Source organism: Neoarius graeffei, chromosome 1, assembly GCF_027579695.1.
Source record: "Neoarius graeffei isolate fNeoGra1 chromosome 1, fNeoGra1.pri, whole genome shotgun sequence".
Classification (NCBI taxonomy): domain Eukaryota; kingdom Metazoa; phylum Chordata; class Actinopteri; order Siluriformes; family Ariidae; genus Neoarius; species Neoarius graeffei.
The window spans coordinates 19,197,164-19,220,143 of record NC_083569.1 but is presented as its reverse complement, the minus strand read 5'-3'; the positions used below and the strand labels follow the sequence as shown (position 1 = coordinate 19,220,143).

The 22,980-nt window shown below is 43.3% G+C and overlaps 1 protein-coding gene across 8 annotated transcripts in view; it reads left to right on the top strand.

Annotated features, from left to right (window-relative positions):
* LOC132892054 (NACHT, LRR and PYD domains-containing protein 12-like) overlaps nucleotides 1-22,980 on the top strand; it is a 91,024-nt gene that overhangs the window by 4,584 nt on the left and 63,460 nt on the right. For all 8 annotated transcript variants that reach the window (XM_060930464.1, XM_060930439.1, XM_060930446.1 and 5 more), the window contains exons 3-4: nucleotides 1,370-1,564; nucleotides 2,032-2,205. In XM_060930464.1, the coding sequence (XP_060786447.1) occupies nucleotides 1,370-1,564; nucleotides 2,032-2,205 (369 nt within the window). The remainder of the gene's footprint in view (nucleotides 1-1,369; nucleotides 1,565-2,031; nucleotides 2,206-22,980) is intronic.

The window sequence follows — 22,980 nt, the reverse complement described above, 5'->3', positions numbered from 1 at the left end:
CTCATCTCATCTCATTATCTCTAGCCGCTTTATCCTGTTCTACAGGGTCGCAGGCAAGCTGGAGCCTATCCCAGCTGACTATGGGCGAAAGGCGGGGTACACCCTGGACAAGTCGCCAGGTCATCACAGGGCTGACACATAGACACAGACAACCATTCACACCTACGGTCAATTTAGAGTCACCAGTTAACCTAACCTGCATGTCTTTGGACTGTGGGGGAAACCGGAGCACCCAGAGGAAACCCACGCGGAGAACATGCAAACTCCACACAGAAAGGCCCTTGCCGGCCCCAGGGCTCGAACCCAGGACCTTCTTGCTGTGAGGCGACAGCGCTAACCACTACACCACCGTGCCGCCCCTGATATAATTTATAAGTTTAATTTTTTTTCCCGTTGACCTTCACAGCTTTTGTTCTTTTCCCTGCTGTAGCTCTGTGATTTATTGATTTCAGGTCAGACAGGGAGAGACAACACAGAGTGTAAGGGGAAGAACATGTCCAGTCTGTAAATCACTGGCACCAGGAACAAATAAGGACAGACATCCCAAGTGTCCTGGAAGTTCCGGGAGTCTCCCGCATATTGATAGCGGCTCCCTGATGCCCGGAATTTGGAGAATATCTCCCGGAATCTAGAGCAAGCGAGCAAGCGCGTGCACGCGAAACATTAATGTCTGCATCGCGCATATGACGGAGTGTGCGAGGGAGACTGCGCATGTGCCTGTTCATGTAGCACATGCTCGACAAAGAGCATCCTGATTGGCCTACAGACATCCAAACTCATTTCAGGGAGGTGTCGTGACCCCCCCCCCCGATGGGGAAAAAAGTCATGCGTCACGACACCTCACTGAAATGAGTTTCTGCAGGTTGGGATGTCTGCAAGGAGCACCTGGCAACACACACACACACACACACAGTTAGCCAAGTAGCTCATCATGAGTATCTCCATAAAACTCCTTCAGCACTGGGCTGTGATCATTTCAGTCGCTCACTAATTAGAGAACAAATCAAATGTCTGATCTGTTCAGATAAATATGACACTGCCTCGAACTCTGCCTGCTTCATCTAAACCTGACTTTTGAAACTCTTTTCCTTTCTCCTCTTGTAAATATTTTAGATCAGACTCTTATTTCCCGATTTGGTGATCAGATTTGATGTTGCGTGTTTATCCCATGTGTCAGTGATGACGTGTGCAGCAGAAAACTCAAATCCGAACAGCTCGAACTGTGAATTACTGTTACAGCATTTCAGTGTATTGTCGACTCAGAGTTTGTACTTTTGTCATTTATGAAAATGAAATGGTGCAGTGAAAGATTTGAGGACCTGTTTGATCATTTGTGTGAGTTTATTATGTATTCTTTTATTTCCTTCAGGATCAGTTGTGATACGATCAAAGGGAGAAGCGCTGAAGCTCTGGTCTCAGTGCTCAACTCCGAAACCTCCAGTCTGAGAGAACTGCATCTGACTGTGAGGACACTGGATCTGTCTGGGAATAAACTAGAAGACTCAGGAGTGAAGCGTCTCTGTGCTGTACTGGAGAATCCTCACTGTAAAGTGGAGACACTGAAGTAAGATCATCTCTCTGAGAGTCACAATAACTCACTAAAGCAGCAGTTAATAGTTGTATACAGTGTTGTTTATCAATTAAAATTTTCTGTAAAAGTAAAACATGCAGAACAAATATATTTGTCATGAAGTGATCATTTCTCCTCAGAATCACTTTTACTTTAAAGAAATAATTAAATCTATTTACAATTAAATATGTGATCATTAAAAATCCAGTCAAGCAGAGATAAATTCTACAAAACCTGACTCTTCACTTCAACCTTTAAATTATTGACTTTTTGCTGAATCATTTGCACCTCGAGTAAACTTAATGTCAGTAACAGTGGTAATGTTTGAGTCATTATTAATAATAGCTTGTGATTGGTGAAGAGAATAGAGACAGTCCAACATGAGAGACATCATCTTCACAACCACTATTACACCAAGATGAAAATCTGTTGATGAAGTGTGTGTCATTGTGTCTCTGCAGGTTGTGGGGTTGTGGTGTCTCAGATGAAGGCTGTGCTGCTCTGAGTTCAGCTCTGAGATCAAACCCCTCACACCTGAGAGAACTGGATCTGACTAATAATAATCTGGGAGACTCAGGAGTGAAGCGTCTCTGTGCTGTACTGGAGAATCCTCACTGTAAACTGGAGATACTGGGGTAAGATCATCTCTCTGAGAGTCACATGACCTGCTCCTCAGTAAGACACATTGTCTAATAGTGAGACTGAAGCAGAGGTTTTAGGTTCATCATCAGTGTCCTGAGGAGGAAGATTGTTTCTTTTCACTGCACACTGATGATTTGTCACAGAGTCTTTGGGTCAGATGGACGTATGTGAGAAGCTGCAGCACAAAACGGGACTTGATCCGACTGCAATGTGTCTGAAATCACTGTGAAATTTACTACAACACTGTAACTAATCACACAAACTGCACCTGAGACACAAACTAACTGCCCTCTTCAAAAAATTGAAGCTTTAAATTCCGTTATTTGAATAAAATGATTCCTTGAAAGAAAGGAAAAGCAAAACTATAAATTGTGTGTCGTCTGCAGAGCTGTTTGTGTTACAATATTGGACTGATCCGCAAGTCGTCATGCTAATCGAGGTGGATCAGTCATATTAAATATTAAATAAATTATCATAAATCAGGAAAGGGGCGGCACGGTGGTGTAGTGGTTAGCGCTGTCGCCTCACAGCAAGAAGGTCCTGGGTTCGAGCCCCGGGGCCGGCGAGGGCCTTTCTGTGCGGAGTTTGCATGTTCTCCCCGTGTCCGCGTGGGTTTCCTCCGGGTGCTCCGGTTTCCCCCACAGTCCAAAGACATGCAGGTTAGGTTAACTGGTGACTCTAAATTGACCGTAGGTGTGAATGTGAGTGTGAATGGTTGTCTGTGTCTATGTGTCAGCCCTGTGATGACCTGGCGACTTGTCCAGGGTGTACCCCGCCTTTCGCCCGTAGTCAGCTGGGATAGGCTCCAGCTTGCCTGCGACCCTGTAGAAGGATAAAGCGGCTAGAGATAATGAGAGAGAGAGAGAGAAATCAGGAAAGGGAAAAAAAGAATACAAGGAGAAAAGAAACTGATAATAATAATAATAATAAAAAGAACTTGGAAATAAATTGTTACAGCTGGACAGGAAGAAAAAGTAATTAATTTGGCGAAAAGATAAACATAACTATAAAAGCACCATTTATCAAGGTAGAAAGAGAAAAAATCAAAATCTGTGATTCTTTAGAGCTGCACTGATTTGAGAGATATCAGTATCATGGGCGTCGCCACCATTGATTGTGAAGGGGGCGTGTCCCCTTCACATTTCATAATTCTTCGTTTGGATGCCCCCACATTTACATAAAATATTAGTTCACCCAGCGCCGTTTCTATTGCTTCGTGAAAGAATCCATTCCACTTGATCGATAAGAGAATACACAGACCACTGAAAAGCCACTCCGGGTTTTCCAGCCGTTTCTTACAACAGCTCACCGCGCGCGAGTGAATCTCAGCGCGAGCGGAGACATTTTGGTGCAGCTGCTCGAGAGTGGAGGAGGTGACGTCAGCCCCATTGCCACCTCACAATGATTAGCTTTTGCCAAAACCTTATTCTTTTGTTCTATGCCCTCAAAATGAACCCTAGGCCACGTTAAATTAATGTTCAACTACAGTGGCGTGCACAGACATTTTGGGGGGCAAGTGCTCTGGGGGGAAAAAAGGGCACTTTTTTGCGCATGTGGAACACCTTATTATAAAATTCTGAGATTTAACCCTCCTCTTGTTTTTGTGTCGCCACTGACCCGTTTTAGTTTTTAAAGGTGTAAAACAGCCACTCAATGTTAATTTATTACATCAAGGCTTTTTGACTTTGCCAGGAATCTCTAGTTGAAGAAAACAGAAAAAGAAATTTTTGTTTTCCTAAATCTGAAAATGGTCTAGCAAAAAATATAATACTTATGTGCAGTTGTTTCTGTATGCGACGGGCTACTTCACGACAAAATAATTACAGCTTGGGCTTAGAGGGCAAACAATACATTTTCACTCGATTCATGTGTTACCTGGCTGGTGGGGCAGGGGAAGAGCTGACTGACTGCCCGATGTGTTGTCTGTGCTACGACAAGGCCGTGGCTTCCAGGACGCTATGCTGCTGCAACCTCACATTGAATGCACTGCACGCTTGTTCACATGACAGAGCAAGAGAGACAGAGGTCCGGTGTGTGTGCGGAGGGGGCACACATCGGGACATTATTTTCACACACGCTTTTAATGCCGCGGCTTTTCTAAAAGATCATGTCAACATTGGCCTCAGTAAACTGTTAAAAAAAAATTCAAAAGGGCACTTTTTTGGACAGAGGGCAGAGGGGCAGGTGCTTGAGCACCACCTCGTGTCTATCTGTGCACGCCACTGTTCAACTAAACAATGAAATAAGCTTAGCCTAATGGGGTATTCTTGGTTGATGATGGATTGTTTGCAGTATTTGCTCCCTACCCAGACATAATGGACATAAGGACATTCTTTACAAAGAAGCCGGAAAGTCAGTCGAAATTTCCCCACAGGACAGGGTTTTTTTGTCCCAGTGGAAATGTTAGTACAGTTAGCTGGCTAGTCAATGTTAGGAGATGTATCAGCTAGCTTAATGTTAGCTATCATTTAATTCAAACCCAGTAGGGCGACCTTATTGTAATGCCAAGAATGAGGTCAAGTCTGCTCTGATGATATTTATTGATTCCCTGTTGTGATTTGAAGAACTTGTTTTGTCTGGTCTTTGCCAGTTTTCTGGAAAGTAACATGGGAAATCAGTGTATGGGGAAGGAATAGTAGAAAGGAAAGCAATGGAGAGAGATGGATGTTATTCCAGGTGGATTGTGAAGGAAAGGGGGATAAAAGTTATGAAGTGGTAGAAATTGTGGTGGCACCAATGTAAGAAGGAGTTATATCTATAAATCTGTTTGTTAGACTGATCTGTAAATGTTACTGTAGTACCACCATTGCATGTAGGTTGACAAAACTGCACTTGATCATTGTGTGAAGTTCTCTTTTATGTGTCGTTGCTTGACACAGTGTGATTTTGTTATGAAGACTGCATGATGCCATGTCATTTTTGTTATGAGTGTCACTAAATTGGAAAAAAGTAAAACACACCCACTAAAGTCACTGTTGGTGGTGAACAAAATTGCACCTGTTCATTGTGTGAAGTTATTTTTTATGTGTCACCGTTGCTTGACACAGTGTGATTGTGTGTTATGAAGTTTGCATGATGCCATGTCATGCCTGTTCATTGTGTGAAATTATGAATATTCTTATTTTTAAACATACAGTTGAGTGTCACTCTTGCTTGGCACAGTGGCATGTTGTGTTACATCTAAAACTAAATAAAAAAGGAAACACAAAATAAAAAGTAAAATACACCCATAAAGTCATTGTTGGTGATAAATTGTCACATTCATCTCATTATCTTAGGCAGAGCAGTGGGTTTAAAAACAGGCTGATGACTATATGGACAAGTTGAATGAGGACTTATTGTTGAGTCTCTAAAATAGTCATTGAATTAAGTGACTTTTGTAGGTAAAATTATACTCAAGGGCGTCAGAAGCATTTTTAATTGGGGGGGGGTGACACACTGGTGGGGGGTCTGGGGGTTGTCCCCCAGAAAATTAATTAAAAATTTTCTGGTGGACAACCCCCAGACCCCCCACCAGTGTGTGTCCCCCCCCCCCCCAATTAAAAATGCTTCTGACACCCTTGAGTATAATTGTCATATTTAAGAAGATTATCGATCAGGGCAGTATGCAGTTTTGTTGTTTTGGAAGCTCTCTTAATAACCCTGGTAAGTCATTCCACACCCTTACTTCTGCTCTAGAAAATGCATTACATTGCATTTCTGGTCTAGATTTTTTTTGTAAAAGTTCTTGGAAGTGGGCGGCATGGTGGTGTAGTGGTTAGTGCTGTCGCCTCACAGCAAGAAGGTCCTGGGTTCGAGCCCTGGGCCGGCGAGGGCCTTTCTGTGTGGAGTTTGCATGTTCTCCCCGTGTCCGCGTGGGTTTCCTCCGGGTGCTCCGGTTTCCCCCACAGTCCAAAGACATGCAGGTTAGGTTAACCGGTGACTTTAAATTGACCGTAGGTGTGAATGGTTGTCTGTGTCTATGTGTCAGCCCTGTGATGACCTGGCGACTTGTCCAGGGTGTACCCCGCCTTTCGCCCGTAGTCAGCTGGGATAGGCTCCAGCTTGCCTGCGACCCTGTAGAAGGATAAAGCGGCTAGAGATAATGAGAGAATGAGATGAGAAGTTCTTGGAAGTCGAAGCCCGAGTACTGTATGAATGGATGCTGCTGGTATCAATAAAAAGATTTAATATGTTGGTTGGGGCAACCCATTTCGAATGTCATGCGTTTGGCAACATACGGATTCATAGTATAGGAATTTTACAGGCATTAATATCAGCATCAACAAAAAGTGGCACCGTGTGCTCATTTCTTTTTGCAAAAGACATGAAGCACAGGGCATGTTTTTGTAGAATCAAAATCTAATTTAAGTAACATTTACTGGCAAGGCTGTACTGGCAATTCACTGTAACAGCATAAGATATGTATGGAAAGATCAGAAACTGATAAATTTGACGTAGTGTCTTAAAAGGTACTAAGTGCCTGAGTTTAGCAGTCATTCCGACAGTTTTACTTATCTTAACAGTTATACTAGTGCATCTCAAAAAATTAGAATATTGTGAAAAAGTTCAATATTTTCCATCAGTTATTTAAGAAAGTGGAAATGTTATATATTATAGACTCATTACACAGAAACTAAAATGTTTCAAGCATTTTTCTATTTTAATTTTAATCAGTATGGCATACAGTACAAAAACATAAAAAAATCCCATCTCAAAATATTAGAATATTTCATTTCGAGTTTGAGTAAAACAGTATGAACATAGTGTATCTCTCGGTCTAGTTCAGTACACACAACCACAATCATGGGGAAGACTGCTGACTTGACTGTTGTCCAGAAGATGATCACTGATGCCCTCCACAAGGAGGGTAAGCCACAAAAGGTCATTGCTGAAAAGGTGGCTGGAAAAGGTGCACAAGCAACAGGGATGGCCACAGTCTTGAGAGGATTGTCAAGAAAAGTTGATTCAAGAACTTGGGAGAGCTTCACAAGGAGTGGTGTCAGTGTATCAAGACCCATCACGAACAGACATCTTCAAGAAAGGGGATACAACTTTCGCATTCCTAATATCAAGCTACTCCTGAGCCAGAGGCAATGTCAGAAGTGTCTTATCTGGGCTAAGGAGAGAATGAAATGGACTGTTGCTCAGTGGTCCAAAGTCCTCTTTTCAGATGAAAGTATATTTTGCATTTAATTTGGAAATCACGGTTCTAGAGTCTGGAGGAAGAGTGGAGAGGCACAGAATCCAAGGTGTTTGAAGCCCAGTGTGAAGTTTCCACAGTCTGTGATGATTTGGGGTGCCATGTCATCTGCTGGTGTTGGTCCACTGTATTTTATCAAGTCCAAAGTCAACACAGCCATCTACCAGGAGATTTTAGAGCACTTCATGCTTCCATCTGCTGATGAGCTTTTTGGAGATGCTGATTTCCTTTTCCAGCAGGACTTAGCACCTACCCACAGTGCCAAAACTACTACCAAATGGTTTGCTGACCATGATATTACTGTGTTTGATTGGCCAGCCAACTTGCCTGACCTGAACCCCATAGAGAATCTATGGGGTATTGTCAAGAGGAAGATGAGAAACACCCGACCCAAAAATACAGATACGCTGAAGGCCACTATCAAAGCAACCTGGGCTTCAGTAACACCTCAGCAGTGCCACAGACTGATCACCTCCATGCCACACCGCACTGACACTAATTCATGGTAAAGGAGCCCCAACCAAGTATTGAGTGTATAAATGAATATACTTTTCAGAAATTGGACATTTCTGTATTGTAAATCCTTTTTTTGATTGATCTTAGGGAATATTCGAATAATTTGAGATACTGGATTTCTGATTTTCATGAGCTATAAGACATAATCATCAAAATTAAAACAAAAAAGGCTTTAAATATTTCACTTTACATGTAATGAATATAGAATATATGAAAGTTTACCTTTTTGAATTAAATTATGAAAAAAAGGAACTTTCTCATGGTATTCTAATTTTTTTGAGATGCACTAGTATGTTCAATATGGTATTTAAAGGTAAGATTACTCTCAATTAAGGTTCCAAGATATTTAACATAATCTTTGCACTCGAGGTTGGGAGGTTTGCCTTTTCCATTATCCATCCATCCATTATCTAAAGCCGCTTATCCTGTTCTACAGGGTCGCAGGCAAGCTGGAGCCTATCCCAGCTGACTAAGGGTGAGAGGTGGGGTACACCCTGGACAAGTCGCCTGGTCATCACAGGGCTGACACATAGACACAGACAACCATTCACACTCACATTCACACCTACGGTCAATTTAGAGTCACCAGTTAACCTAACCTGCATGTCTTTGGACTGTGGGGGAGAAACCAGAACACCCGAAGGAAACCCGGGGACACGGGGAGAACATGGAAACTCCACACAGAAAGGCCCCTGTTGGCCACTAGGCTCGAACCCGGACCTTCTTGCTGTGAGGCAACAGTGCTAACCACTACACGACCGTGCCACCCCTTTTTATGCCTCTGCCACCGTAAGGTGCAGGAGGTATTATGTTTCCGGGTTGTCCGTCTGTCCGTGGGTCCGTGTGTGCGTCCGTCCCGAAACTTTGTGAACGCGATATCGCAAATGCTAATGAAAGGAATTTCACCAAACTTTCACTATTTGTGCGCTTTGGGACAAACATGAACTGATTAGATTTTGAGATCAAAAGGTCTAAGGTCAAGGTCACTGTGAGGTCAAATGTCTGTCCAAGAACCTTGTGAACACAATATCTCCAAGGCTAATGAAAGGAATTTCACCAAACTTTTACCATTTGTGCATTTGGGGACAAAGATGCACTGATTAGATTTTGAGATCAAAAGGTCTAAGGTCAAGGTCACTGTGAGGTCAAATGTCTGTCCGAAAACCTTGTGAACACAATATCTCCAAGGCTAATACAAGTAATTTCACCAGGTCAAGATTACTGTGAGGTCCAATGTCCATCCCCAAATCATAACTTAATAAGGCATGTAGTCTACTGGACGGAGGCATCCCCATCGACGCAGTTGGCGTCGAGTTCTAGCTAGTTCATTATCATAGATTGATATTTTACAGATCCTGTCATCTCAAACTTTGAAGTTGTGTGTTTCAGCAGTACCCTGGTGAAAAAAAGTCACAGGATCTTTAAGGATCCATGAGGATTGTCAAAGATCTGCCAAAGATCCTGAAAGATAAGGATCTTAGAAAGATCTTCATTTGCAAAATCATTTGAAAAGATCCTCAGGGATTTGACAAAGATCTTTTAAGGATCCTACAAAGATCCTCATAATGATCCTCACAAAGGGCTTTGCAGGGATCCTGCAAGATCCTCAAGGATTCAACAAGGATCTTTCAAAGATCTTAGAAAACTGAAGATCCTTGATGATCTTGGCAAGAATTTGAAAGATACTTGAAAATCTTTTGAGAATCTTTGTTGATATCCTCAGCAGGATCCTCAAAGATCCTCACAAAGAACTTTACAGATCCTTGAAAATCCTTGAATGATTTTCACCAGGGCATGTTTATTGAAATACGTAAAAAAAAAATTCTTCATGTGCAGTTTAAGTCTTCAAAAGTACTTTTTAAAGATTCATGATTTTCTTGTTTCCTTTTTAATGTCAAGGTGTTGTTGGATTGTTGCCACGATGCATTTACAGAATCTAATGACTCAGAAACAACCCACTGAATGCAGTGACTTGCTTGTAGAACCTGTAGAATAAAAAGTGTGTAGAATATGATACAAAGCCTGTAGAAATGCTGATAGAAAAACAGCTGAATCGACAAAAGGTCCGCATTGTTGTTTTTATTTTTTTAACACCCCCACCCTGCAAACTAATGTTTACATCCCTCACCATGCTTTCTCAGGTTGGACGGGAAATTTGTGTAACAGTGATGACGTTTGTTTGCGGTAAACAGAGCAAAAACAATACAAATCTTTCTTCATTTCAAAAATCTCAAACATGGACTTCATATCTGGCCCTGGGTGCTCTGGTGAGGAACCATCATTTTTATCTGCTGTAGTCATCATTACCATCATCACCACCACCAAGTTCAAACTGAACAGGGGCAGGTTTCCTGATAACGTTGCCCTTTAGGGCTAAAGAGTGAGTTGAGAGACTCTCTGAAGCAACGAACGTTGTCTCTGTACGTGGTTTTCCTGAACTCACTCATAATAAGAAGTGATAAGAGCAACATTACAGTACGAAGAGCTTCTTTGCGGTGCGAGTCCCTGATATAGGCATTAGTAGTTGCTTTTTCCAGTCGATGAGGTCACACGATGTTTGTTTTTTACCATATATAATGTGGTAATTAGGCGGCAGGGTGGTGTAGTGGTTAGCGCTGTCGCCTCACAGCAAGAAGGTCCGGGTTCGAGCCCCGTGGCCGGCGAGTGCCTTTCTGTGTGGAGTTTGCATGTTCTCCCCGTGTCCGCGTGGGTTTCCTCCGGGTGCTCCGGTTTCCCCCACAGTCCAAAGACATGCAGGTTAGGTTAACTGGTGACTCTAAATTGACCGTAGGTGTGAGTGTGAATGGTTGTCTGTGTCTATGTGTCAGCCCTGTGATGACCTGGTGACTTGTCCAGGGTGTACCCTGCCTTTCACCCGTAGTCAGCTGGGATAGGCTCCAGCTTGCCTGCAACCCTGTAGAACAGGATAAAGCGGCTAGAGATGATGAGATGAGATAATGTGGTAATTAATAATTGAAACTATTTTACATTTTTGGGCAATATTTTTTATTACAAGTGTGTTTTTAATTAAATGAATAAATGTTCACACGAAAGAATGAGCAAACAATAAACTAAATCATTAAGTAAATGTGTTCCCCGTGCCGGCTCATTTCACTATTACTCAAACATACAGTCAGGATTATTTCAACTGTTACCCACAATGCCAAGTTAGCAATGCTCTCGCATGTGTTTGCAGGCGTGGGGTTTGATCTGTCTCTACCTAAGGATGATGAATTGACTTCTTATACTTCCTGAGGTAGAGACAGATTAAATACCCCCTCTCTCTCTCTCACACACACACACAGAGAGAGAGAGAGAGAGGGGTGCAGAAATGTGTCTCATTTATGAGGACGCCTAATGGAGTTGAATCTGATTAAAATGTGCCGATATCAGTGTGACTGTGGGTGGTAAAAGAGAGCAACTGGACTTACTTGAAGATTCTTGAAGATGTTTCACCTCTCATCTGAAAGGCTTCTTCAGTTCTGTCTGACTCGTAGGGAGTATCAGGTATTTATCCTCTCATGGATGAAAAGCTCATCTAAGGTGTCGTTGAGTCATCCTGTTGGTGTGGGTCACTGGGGGCTGGTTGTGAATGGCCTCGAGAGTCATTAGGGTGATCAATGGATTGCCCGTTCGGGTGATCAGTGGAATGCTGATTCTCTCTGTTCTCCTGTGAGACAGTCACTACGTTTACATGCACATAGAGAGAATCGAATTTCTGCCGTTGCTCGACTGAAATCGAAGTTCAAAATGCCATGTATACACCTTAATTCGGCTGAAATTGAACCGAACTTGATTTCTCGGAATCGAGCTACACGACCTAGTTTATGCGATTTCTGCCGAGCTACTTAGTGCATGTATACCCTATCGAGCTACTTGTCGAGCTACTTCCGGAAGTGACGAGTGACGAGACCACAAGCGGGAAACACAACAGCCTCGGTCGGCATGACAACGAATCATGACAACGGCATGAATCTTTTCTTTTTGTGGCATTGTTTGCACTGTTAAAATTTAGCTCACTTACTGTATCACCAAATACATCTGTACAGCTGTTGCATAGCTGTGAATTGTGTACATAAACAAGTCATTGTATTTGTGTGTGTGTGTTTATATGTCCAACATCTGAAGAATGTCAATAAAAACAAAACAATTGAACTTTTTGTGTGTTTATTAAGACATAAGTTAAATTGTAAGCAAAAAAAAAATATTTTTTTGTAAGCAAAAAATGGACTTTAGAAAAATATTATTGTGCAAAATAAGTTGTCTTACAAAACAGTGGTCTGCGCCGGACAGTTTGTAGCCATAGTCTAAAAAAAAAAAAAGCCTAACAGCTTGAACACGGAACTGCTAGTGTTGCCAGATTGGGGGTTTTAAGTGCATTTTAGCGGATTTGAACATGTTTTGGGCTGGAAAACGTCAGCAGTATCTGGCAACACTATAAGCTCTTCTTCATGACGACAACCGGAAGTGTACCAACACGATGGGGCGTGTAGCGCCACGTGTGGCTCGGGTGCACAATGCACCTTGCACAATAGCCCGATTTCACTTGTGCATGTAGGATTGGATTTCTCTGGCACCCCTGCTGGGACCCTTTGCTCGATTACCAACAGCAGCTCGATTTGGACGTGCATGTAAACGTACTGACTGAAAACAGCTGGGTTTTGGTGTGCATTCAGGTGGGGTTTACATTAGACCATATCAGCGGATCATCAGATTAACGTTTTTAAAACGATTAGCGTGCACACAGCAACGCCAATACACGATTCGCGTGCACACAGCAACGCCAATACATGGATACGCTCGGCTCCGCAGGCATCCTGCACTCCAAATCACTCCGCCCTGAACAGCGAGTGCCCTCTGGAGGGTGCGCACTCCGGCCCTGCGCAGCTCACAGAGAGCGCGAGTGAAGTGCACGAGCAATGATTCGGGACTGAGCCGCTGTGTGTGTGATCCCAGTGCATATCGGGTATGCGCGTCACTTACCACTTGCAAGTGGAAGGATGGCAAGCCTAAAGACAATCATAACTACACAATGGGCAGTATTTGCATCAGTATTTGCAGTATTTTCATACTTTTATACTCTTTAATAAAAGGTGATACAAGGCGGAAGTCCGCGCCGTTTTTCAGCAGTCGCGTCACATGACCAACGCCAGCGAATCAGGAAGGTGGATGTCACAGTGACGTTGTCCAATGACGACGCCAGCTAGAGCTCAGCACAGCGTATCCGCGTATTCTCAATGTTTACACAGCACCGGACCAGACACGATCTGGATTGAATACGTGGACCCTGGCGGATTCCTGTTTCCCGGCGTTTCCAGGCGTTTTAATGTAAACGGACAGTGCATCCGCAAAGAAAACGAGACAGATATGGTCTAATGTAAACTTGGCCTCAGTTGTCTGGGAAGTGTGCCAAGGATTGCATTGTAGGTGGCTGATAAATGTCTTAGACCCCCACCTCTGTTCAGTGATGGCTGTTCCAGGTTGACAAAAATGGCTTCTTTAACTCCTTGCTCATACCAACGATCCTCTCTGGCTAAAATGCGTACGTTGCAATCCTGAAATGAGTGTCCTTTGTTGTTAAGATGAAGGTAGACAGCAGAGTCCTGGCCTGAGGAACTGGCTCTCCTGTGTTGAGCCATGCGCCTGTGATGCGGTTGTTTTGTTTCCCTAATATATGAGTCCGTGCATTCGTCACTGCACTGAATTGCATACACTATGTTGTCCTGTTTGTGTCTGGGTATTCTGTCCTTAGGGTGGACCAGTTTCTGCTTCAGGGTGTTACTGGGTCTGAAATGTACCGTAATGTTGTGTTTGTAGAAGATCCTCCTGAGTTTCTCAGATAGACCCGAAATGTAAGGAATGATAATGTTCTTGCGTTTGTTCCTGTTATCGTCCTTGTCCGTTATGTTCCTTTTCTTGCTCTTGAAGAGGCCAGGACTCTGCTGTCTACCTTCATCTTAACAACAAAGGACACTCATTTCAGGATTGCAACGTACGCATTTTAGTGTGAGGAGTTAAAAAAGCCATTTTTGTCAACCTGGAACGGCCATCACTGAACGGGGGGGGGGTCTAAGACATCATTTATCAGCCACCTGCAATGCAGTCCTTGGCACACTTCCCAGACAACTGAATCAGAGTTAGTAGAGGGGATGGTTAGGAAACCCGGCAAACTTCAAAGGGATAACTCTGTTATGGTTTAGGCTTGATCACGTGACCCTGAGAGTGCATACTAGCAGAGTTAGTAGAGAGGAGAACCGAGAAAGTAGTATTTCAAGCGAGTGATATTTTCCTAGATTTCTTTACTTTCGTAAAACTTTATTCAAGTTTCCAGAAATGCCAGGCCGAAATTGTGCAGTTTTTGGTTGTGGTTCTTGCAGAAGAACCAAAGGAATCGGCATTTTTAAGCTGTCGTTGGTGAGCAATGAAGCTCATAAGAAATGGCGAGAGGAATGGCTTTGTGAGCTAAAGAAGACAAGAGAAGTAGACCAAGATTTTAGAGAACAGATCAAAAGGGATACAGTCTACACCTGTGAGAAGCATTTTGCACCTGAAGATGTCAAAATATGTAAGTATTCAGTTATTGTTTGTTATTGATCAGTGAGTCTCCGCGCACCGGTTTGAGACCATACAATGCTAAGCTTTAGTTGAGCTTCCCTTTACTTTAATTTTTTCTTTCTTTTGATCTATGTTTTCTCAAAATATTCCTTTGTCTTAATTGTTTTTTCTTTTGCTTTTTGTAGTTCACTCTGAAAAACTAACAAAAAAGAAACCCATATTTGGCGCTGTGCCTAAGCTGAAAATGCCTAAGAGAAGCCATGAAACCTCTAACAAGCCTCTATTAACTATGTCTGGTCTGGTATTTTTTCCCACAATCATTACAAAGTATTTCTGTCGATTGAACCTGCCAAACAAGAGAGACCAATGCATTAAAGCATGGCCATAACAAAACAACGAAAGATGTTCAAACAAAGTTTCTGATCTAAAACTACATGAAAACAAGAGTTCGGGTGCAAATGTTTTAAAAAAAAACCCTTGATCTTAGGCATGAACTTGTATTTTTGGTTGATATCTAGACCACAAGAGATCAAGTTTGAGTTTAGTCTGGGCAGTCGTGCGTCTCAACTTTCGCGCAAATTCACAAAATTTAATACTCACATCAACTGAGGTCGTAAAGTGCTCCTCTATTTCTTCATTTTCCAATAAAATATCTAAGCCCCTGTCCACACGGCAACGGATTCAGGTGACTCCGATACAATTGCTTATCGTTTAGGCCTGGCGTCCACACGGCACCGGCGTTTTGGGTGCCCAAAACGCAATCTTTTTGAGAACGGGTTCCAGAGTGGAAAGATCTGGCAACGTTGCTGTTGCGAAGTCGTCTGGATGAGTAGAACGGATTTGTTTACGATGACATCACAACCACATGACTGTGAGTGCTTCACGCCGGGTAGAAGTGTAACGAACTCGATGCGAGTTGTCAACAAATCCTATAACTTGGTTCATGAAACGCGCTTACAAAATATTTTCACTGTGAATATTTATTGTGTAATGGTGCAAAGTGAGAGAGAGAGAGAGAGAGAGACAGAGACTCTGCCCTTAGGGCAGAGTCAATCCTGCCAGCAAAAATAGGGAAAAAAAGGAGCAATCTCACCTCTTCAGATGTTGGTTTAAGTCCTACAATACATTCCTCAAAAAGGGCGTAGAAGAGCAAATTAATCCATCAAAGTGTAGCATTCAATTTATTCCGGACCATTAAAGACGCCGCCTTCCGCGTAGAATCATACGTCATCCTCGCCGCCATATTGGATAGGTCAAAGCGGAGAATAAAGATTCATGCGCTGCGTTTAACTGTACCAACAGGTTTACCGTCCAAACGAGATCACATGGGATTACCTTTCACAGGTGAGAAACAACAAATTAATCCATCAACGTGTAGCATTCAATTTATTCCGGACCATTAAAGACGCTGCCTTCCGCATAGAATCATACGTCATCCTCGCCGCCATATTGGATAGGTCAAAGCGGAGAATAAAGATTCATGTGCTGCGTTTAACTGTACCAACAGGTTTACCGTCCAAACGAGATCACATGGGATTACCTTTCACAGGTGAGAAACAACAAATTAATCCATCAACGTGTAGCATTCAATTTATTCCGGACCATTAAAGACGCCGCCTTCCGCGTAGAATCATACGTCATCCTCGCCGCCATATTGGATAGATCAAAGCGGAGAATAAAGATTAGCTGCGTTTAACTGTACCAACAGGTTTGCTGTCCAAATGAGATCACATGGGATTACCTTTCACAGGTGAGACTGGAAAAATACTTTTCATTGTATTTGGTCATTATAATGTAATTTTACGAACAGATTTTCCTGACTTTGTGGCTAATATGAAGTCTCGCGCATAATAGTTTATGTGCATGCGTCCTTACTTCTTCTATTGTTCTGGTGTCTCCGAAGGGACCGTCTTACAGTGCCCCTAGAGATGTGGCATGTGTATTGCATCATTTTCAGCAAGCGTTGCGTTGCCATATGGACCTGATATTTTACTGATCGTTGCCCATTTGGACGCGATATATTTTTAAATAACATCTCGTTGTCGTGTGGATGTAGCCTAAGATAGCATCAAAATCATTCCCAAACAAGAAGAAGTCGTCAGATCCGTCTGCTATGTTTGTTGTTGCCGGGTTAAAGTATGCACTCTCGTGATGACGTCACGGTACAGTTCAACCTCAAATACGAAACAATAGGACGGTCCTTTGAAGTTTGCCGGGTTTCCTAACCATCCCCTCTATTAACTATGACTGAATGCACACCAAAACCCAGTTGTTTTCAGTGTCTCACAGGAGAACAGAGAGAATCAGCATTCCATTGATCACCCTAACGGGCAATCCATTGATCACCCTAATGACTCACGAGGCCGTTCACAACCAGCCCTCAGTGCCCCACACCAACAGAATGACTCAATGACACCTTAGATGAGCTTTTCATCCATGAGAGGATAAATACCTGATACTCCCTACTAGTCAGACAGAACTGAAGAAGCCTTTCGGATGAGAGGTGAAACATCTTCAGGAATCTTTAAGCAAGTCCAGTTGCTCTCTTTTAACACCCACAGTTTACTATGACCTGGATGACTGATATCGCGTCCACATGGGCAACGATCAGTAAAATATCAGGTCCATATGGCAACGCAACGCTTGCTGAAAACGATGCAATACACATGCCACACCTCTAGGGGCGCTGTAAGACGGTCCCTTCGGAGACACCAGAACAATAGAAGAAGTAAGGATGCATGCACATAAACTATTATGCGCGAGACTTCATATTAGCCACAAAGTCAGAAAAATCTGTTCGTAAAATTACATTATAATGACCAAATACAATGAAAAGTATTTTTCCAGTCTCACCTGTGAAAGGTAATCCCATGTGATCTTGTTTGGACGGCAAACCTGTTGGTACAGTTAAACGCAGCACATGAATGAGGCGTCTTTATTCTCCGCTTTGACCCATCCAATATGGCGGCGAGGATGACGTATGATTCTACACGGAAGGCGACATCTTTAATGGTCCGGAATAAATTGAATGCTACACGTTGATGGATTAATTTGTTCTTCTACGCCCTTTTTGAGGAATGTATTGTAGGACTTAAACCAACATCTAAAGAGGTGAGATCGCTCCTTTTTTTCCCTATTTTTGCTGGCGGGATTGACTCTGCCCTAAGGGCTATTCTCTCTCTCTCTCTCTCTCTCTCTCTCTCTCTGTCTCTCTCTCTCTCACTTTGCACCATTACACAATAAATATTCACAGTGAAAATATTTTGTAAGCACGTTTCATGAACGAAGTTATAGGATTTGTTGACAACTCGCATCGAGTTCGTTACACTTCTACCCAGCGTGAAGCACTGACAGTCATGTGGTTGTGATGTCATTGTAAACAAATCCGTTCTACTCATCCAGACGACTTCACAACGGCAACGTTGCCAGATCTTTCCACTCTGGAACCCGTTCTCAAAAGATTGCGTTTTGGGGCACCCAAAACGCTGGTGCCGTGTGGACGCCAGGCCTAAACGATAAACAATTGTATCGGATTCACCTGAATCCGTTGCCGTGTGGACAGGGCCTGAGAATCTTCACAGATATCAGCGTGACATTATGATATCCATACGTCATTCCATAACACATTGAAATATATATTCAGAATGTTTTTCATATATTTATTTAATAATTAACTCAATGTACTTGCAATGTACAAGAAAAATAATTGAACACCAGCAGCAGATTCAACACCAGTTTCCCCCATTGACTGTGAGAGTCCCTCAGAGGCGCAGCGCAGTCTGTGGATTCAGCTGTGAGTGAGACGCTCTTTGTTTTGAGCGAGTGGTCCGGGTCTCTCGTAAATTCCGAGCAAACTAAAAGACTACTTGTGCGACGATGTTGTTCAGGAAAACCACGTTAGCTTGACAGTGGATCTTAGGAGGTAATTAAAGACACTCTTGGCTGAAAGAGGCTTTCAGGAAACCCACCCCTGTTCAAAAAAATGCAGCAAGCACTTTGAACTTGATCAGAGGCGGAGTTTACTGTGATTGGTTTTCTCCTGTCACGAACAAAGCGTATGGCCTCGCATTTTAGAAAAGAAATGAATATTCATCTGCTGATATGAAAGCTATGTTTCAGAGTAATGAGTAACAGGAACCTTCAGAGAAATGTCCTGGAGTCAAGAGTCCAATATTTGTCCTTCAAATGTAGTGGAGTAAAAGTCATAATTTTCTAAAAAATTAACACTCGAGTAAAGTATAGTGTAGCGGTTCGTATGAGTGGGTGGAGCACAGAGAACGGCAGGACAGAGATCAGGTTTGCAACCGGCTTTATTGCCACACATTTCAGTCTAACAATTATTGCGGATTTGACAGACACACACACAATCGGCGCCTAGTTCGGGCTGAGCTCCTCTGCTCTCGCTCTCCCTCCTTAAGTAGGGCGCGGTCACTGGGAAGACACACACAAACACAGGTTAATTCATGTCAGGTGTAGTGATTCTGCCATTGTTGCATCAACAAACAGAACACTGACACACACACACACACAAAAAAAAAACTTCAGTTCGCCCTCCGGACCTGCAGGGGGCAGAGAAACAATTAGTTCACAACAGAACAACAGAGTTCTCCACACTCCCTGTTAAATCGTAGGGCCTTCCTATCCTGAGGCAGCAGAACAGCATGCCAGTCTGAGGAACAAAACAAGAAAAGTTTGTAATTGAAGCAAAGGCTTGAACAAGCAAAAAGAAACCAAAGAAGCACCTCAGTTTTGGTCATATGCAACTGGTAGGAAATGGACTTTACTACATCTCATTTTACTTTAATACTGGTTTGTTATCTGCAGTGCAATTGTTTGTTTAGTAGCTGAAGCTGTAAGCTATGTTCTATTGTTTGTTTGAACTGTGAGTGTAAATAGTGTGAATAGTTTGAAAGGCATACTTAACAGATTTTTATGTTTGGCTTGCTTGTGTTTACTTATGTTTACTAAAAATCTCAGTTGAGTTTAATTATGCTGCACATATTTGCAGATTGTGTTAAGTAAACTTAAAGGTGTTCAACATACAATGCAAATAGTACAATACAAAGTAATCGATTTTCATTTTAAGCAATGCTTCCAGTAATTACTTGGTTTATTTCATTAGTTTAAACTTAAAGCAACGTGATGACTGTTTATTTTTTAGTTTAACTTAAATGATGCAATGTTTCTATACTAGTTTAACTTAAACAATGCAATGCTTCTGTTTTATTTATTTTGTTTAAGGTTATCAACCTAACTAACTAACTAGTTGACTAACCAACTAACACCCATCACCCTTGGACAATTGAACTGAATAAACAACAAAGAAAACGGGGAAACCGAGTTGTTCCTTGCGTGACAGACCAAAGCTCTTTTCAAGTTGGGGCAAAACTGAGGCAGAAACTAGAACAACTTGACAGTTGATAACCAGCGGCAACTAAGACAGAAGGATCAAAGGCCTCAAGTCCACGTTGTCTACGCAAAAAACAACTGCAAGTATGGAAGAAGAAGCCACTGGGAAGACACTCAAACAGCTAAAGTAGGAAATAACTTCAGCAAAGAGCGCCTTCACCAAGCAGGCCAATTACCTGAACAGAGCTGTTGCACACCTGACAAAGTCAGAGCTACAAAAGGAGTTCAAGGAACTCACCTCACTTGGAAGGACTGTCAGCGACACCAACGATGACTATGAACTCGCTCTACTGGCTGAACTGGGAGTCGACGAGGAGGAAAAAGAAGTGAAGTTGGATAAGCAGCAGCAAACCAATTTGATAAAGACCATAGAGGACTGCCACTCCAGACTAAATGAAGTGAAACAGCTAGTGCAGTCGAGCATCTGGTCCAGATACGGAGAGGACGAGCTAATGTTCGCAATTGAGGAGGCAGAATCTGCTTATGAAGGGGCCATTGCAATTCCTGTGTCTGTGGTAAACAAAGACGGCTACGAACATCAAGTGGAAGTCATGAAGAAACTCATCAATGATGTAACAACAAGCTTCGCAGAATGGGAGGATTGGGTTCCCAAAAAAGAAAAGGCTAGTCTGCATGGCAGAGTGAAAGGCTTGCGAAAACTGAAGAACAACCTCGAGGCCAAAAGGTCAGAATTCCTGACCATGCAGAGAACTGTAGAGGAGGAAAGGAGAGGAAGAGATCTTCAGGCACAGCCAGCTCCACAGCCTATCCAGCTGCCAACTCTTAAAATAAAACCCACCACCTTACCCAGATTCTATGGCGCCAAGAGAGACTTCTATCAATGGAAAAAGGACTGGGAGAGTCTGCAGAGGCAGGGGGAGCCAACTGGCTCAGTGGAAGCTAAGAAGATTCAGCTCCTCGACAGCATTGATGAGAAAATCCGCAGAGACCTCAGACTGTCGACCTAAAAGACCGCAGAGGACATGTTCAAGGTGCTGGACAACAGATTCGGAAACAAAACAACCATAGCCCTGGAAATCATTGAGGACCTGGAGAAAATCCCCCCTGTGAACTCGCACCAGCCCAGGAAAATGATTGAAATGATCCAGTCTGTTGAAAAAGCCCTCAATGACCTCACTGAACTTGGCAATACTGGAGCCATCAAAAATCCTCTTGTAGTCAAATCAATAGAGAGCAAATTGCCAGACACCATGAAGAGAGACTGGCTAGTATTCATGGTCAATCCAGCAAATGCAGTCACTCCAGACAACCACTTCGACAGCCTTCTGACCTACTTGAAAACCCAAGAAGAGGTCCTAGAGAGGCTGGAGCAGCTTGGAGTATGTGAGAAGCCGGACAAAAAGTCTGCTGACCCCAAGAAACACGCCACAACTAGGTCCACGAGTAAAGGAGGATGTGTTGTCTGTGGAGATGAGCGGCACAAAGAAAAACTTTTCTTCTGCAAACGCTTTAAAGAGCTGAAGCCAAAAGACAAGTTGAGTGCTGTGGAGAGACAGGGAGCATGCACAAAATGCCTGGAGTGCCACGGAGAGGATGATGAGTGCAAAGACACTTACCTGTGTAGGAAGCAGGACTGCAGAAGAGACCACCACTTCTTCCTGTGCTGGAGAGGAGACCCTAAGAAGGTGAAGACAGACAAAACACCAAAATCAAGCAGAAGTAGACACCAGCTGACTGAAGAACAAAAACAATTTGTGTCTGAACTAACCCCCGACATGGCCGAAAAGTTTAGGAGAGCCTTCACTAATGTTGCAGCAAGATCTCACTGCACCAACAAGCCTGGAGGGATGGAACTGAGTGCACCACAAGAGCTACCAATGATCCTGATGCTCCTCGAGGTAACTGCCAATGCGGGGCAGAAAATCGGGACACTGATCGACTTGGCATCGGACACAAATTACATCACCCATATAGCTGCCAGAAAACTCAACCTCAGGAGTGAAAAAATCACTCTTGTTGTCCATGGGGTCGGAGGAATGGCCCTAAACGTTAAGACAAAAAGATATCATCTCAGAGTGAGGGTCAAGACACCCACAGGAACTGAAAGAGCCCATGAACTTCTCTGTTATGGCCTGAACGAAATTGCCAAGGTACAAAAAACAGTCAGACCTGAACAACTGAAAAGGTTCTTCCCAGATGCCAGCCTGTAAGATCTGCCCAGGCCAGAGCAAATTAAACTGCTCATCAGTCATCAGGAAGGACACCTTGTACCGCAGAGAGTGAAGGTGATCGGAGACCTCGTCCTATGGGACGGCCCACTAGGAAAGACGGTTGGGGGAACATACCCAGACGTCTTTTGAAAAAGTGGATTTGGCAGCGCCATCATCTAAAACACACTTCGCACGATCCATGCGAGCCACAGCAGTGAGATATCAAGAACTCGGTGATGCACAGGGATTCAAAGCTGAAACCAAAAGCACTGTTGCCGACAGAGAATTCGTCGACTGGTGGAAATGGGACAGCATTGGGGCAGCTTGCGAGCCGAAGTGTGGAGGATGCAGATGCGGCAACTGCCAGCCAGGAGGCAAGGAAATGACACTGAGGTGAAGAAAGAGAGCTGGAAATCATAAGGACAGGCCTCACCTATGTAAAAGCAGACGATCACAGCAGTGAACCACACTGGGATACAAAATACCCATGGATTAAGGATCCAACTTCGCTGCCCAACAATAGGAGTGGAGTGGAAGCCACTTTTCTGAGGACAGAGAAGCAACTCAAAAAAGAACCACAGTGGAAAATGGCATATCGAGCTCAAGTCCATGAGGTGGTGGAAAGAAGAGCAGCCATGAAGCTCACCAAAGAGATGGTGGCCAAATGGAAAGGATCAGTATGGTATGTCAGCCACTTGGTGGCGCCAAACCCGCACTCTGTCACAACACCTGTGCGTCTGGTCTGGAACAGCAGCCAGAAGTTCAAAGGACTCAGCATGAACGATCTTCTGCTGAAAGGGCCTGATGTCCTCAATCCAATTCGTGCAGTGCTACTCAGATTCAGAAGAGGTGTGCACGCAGCACTCGGTGACATCAAGATGTATAATTCAGTGTGGTTGGAAGACCTGGAAGTACATCTTCACAGATTTTTCTGG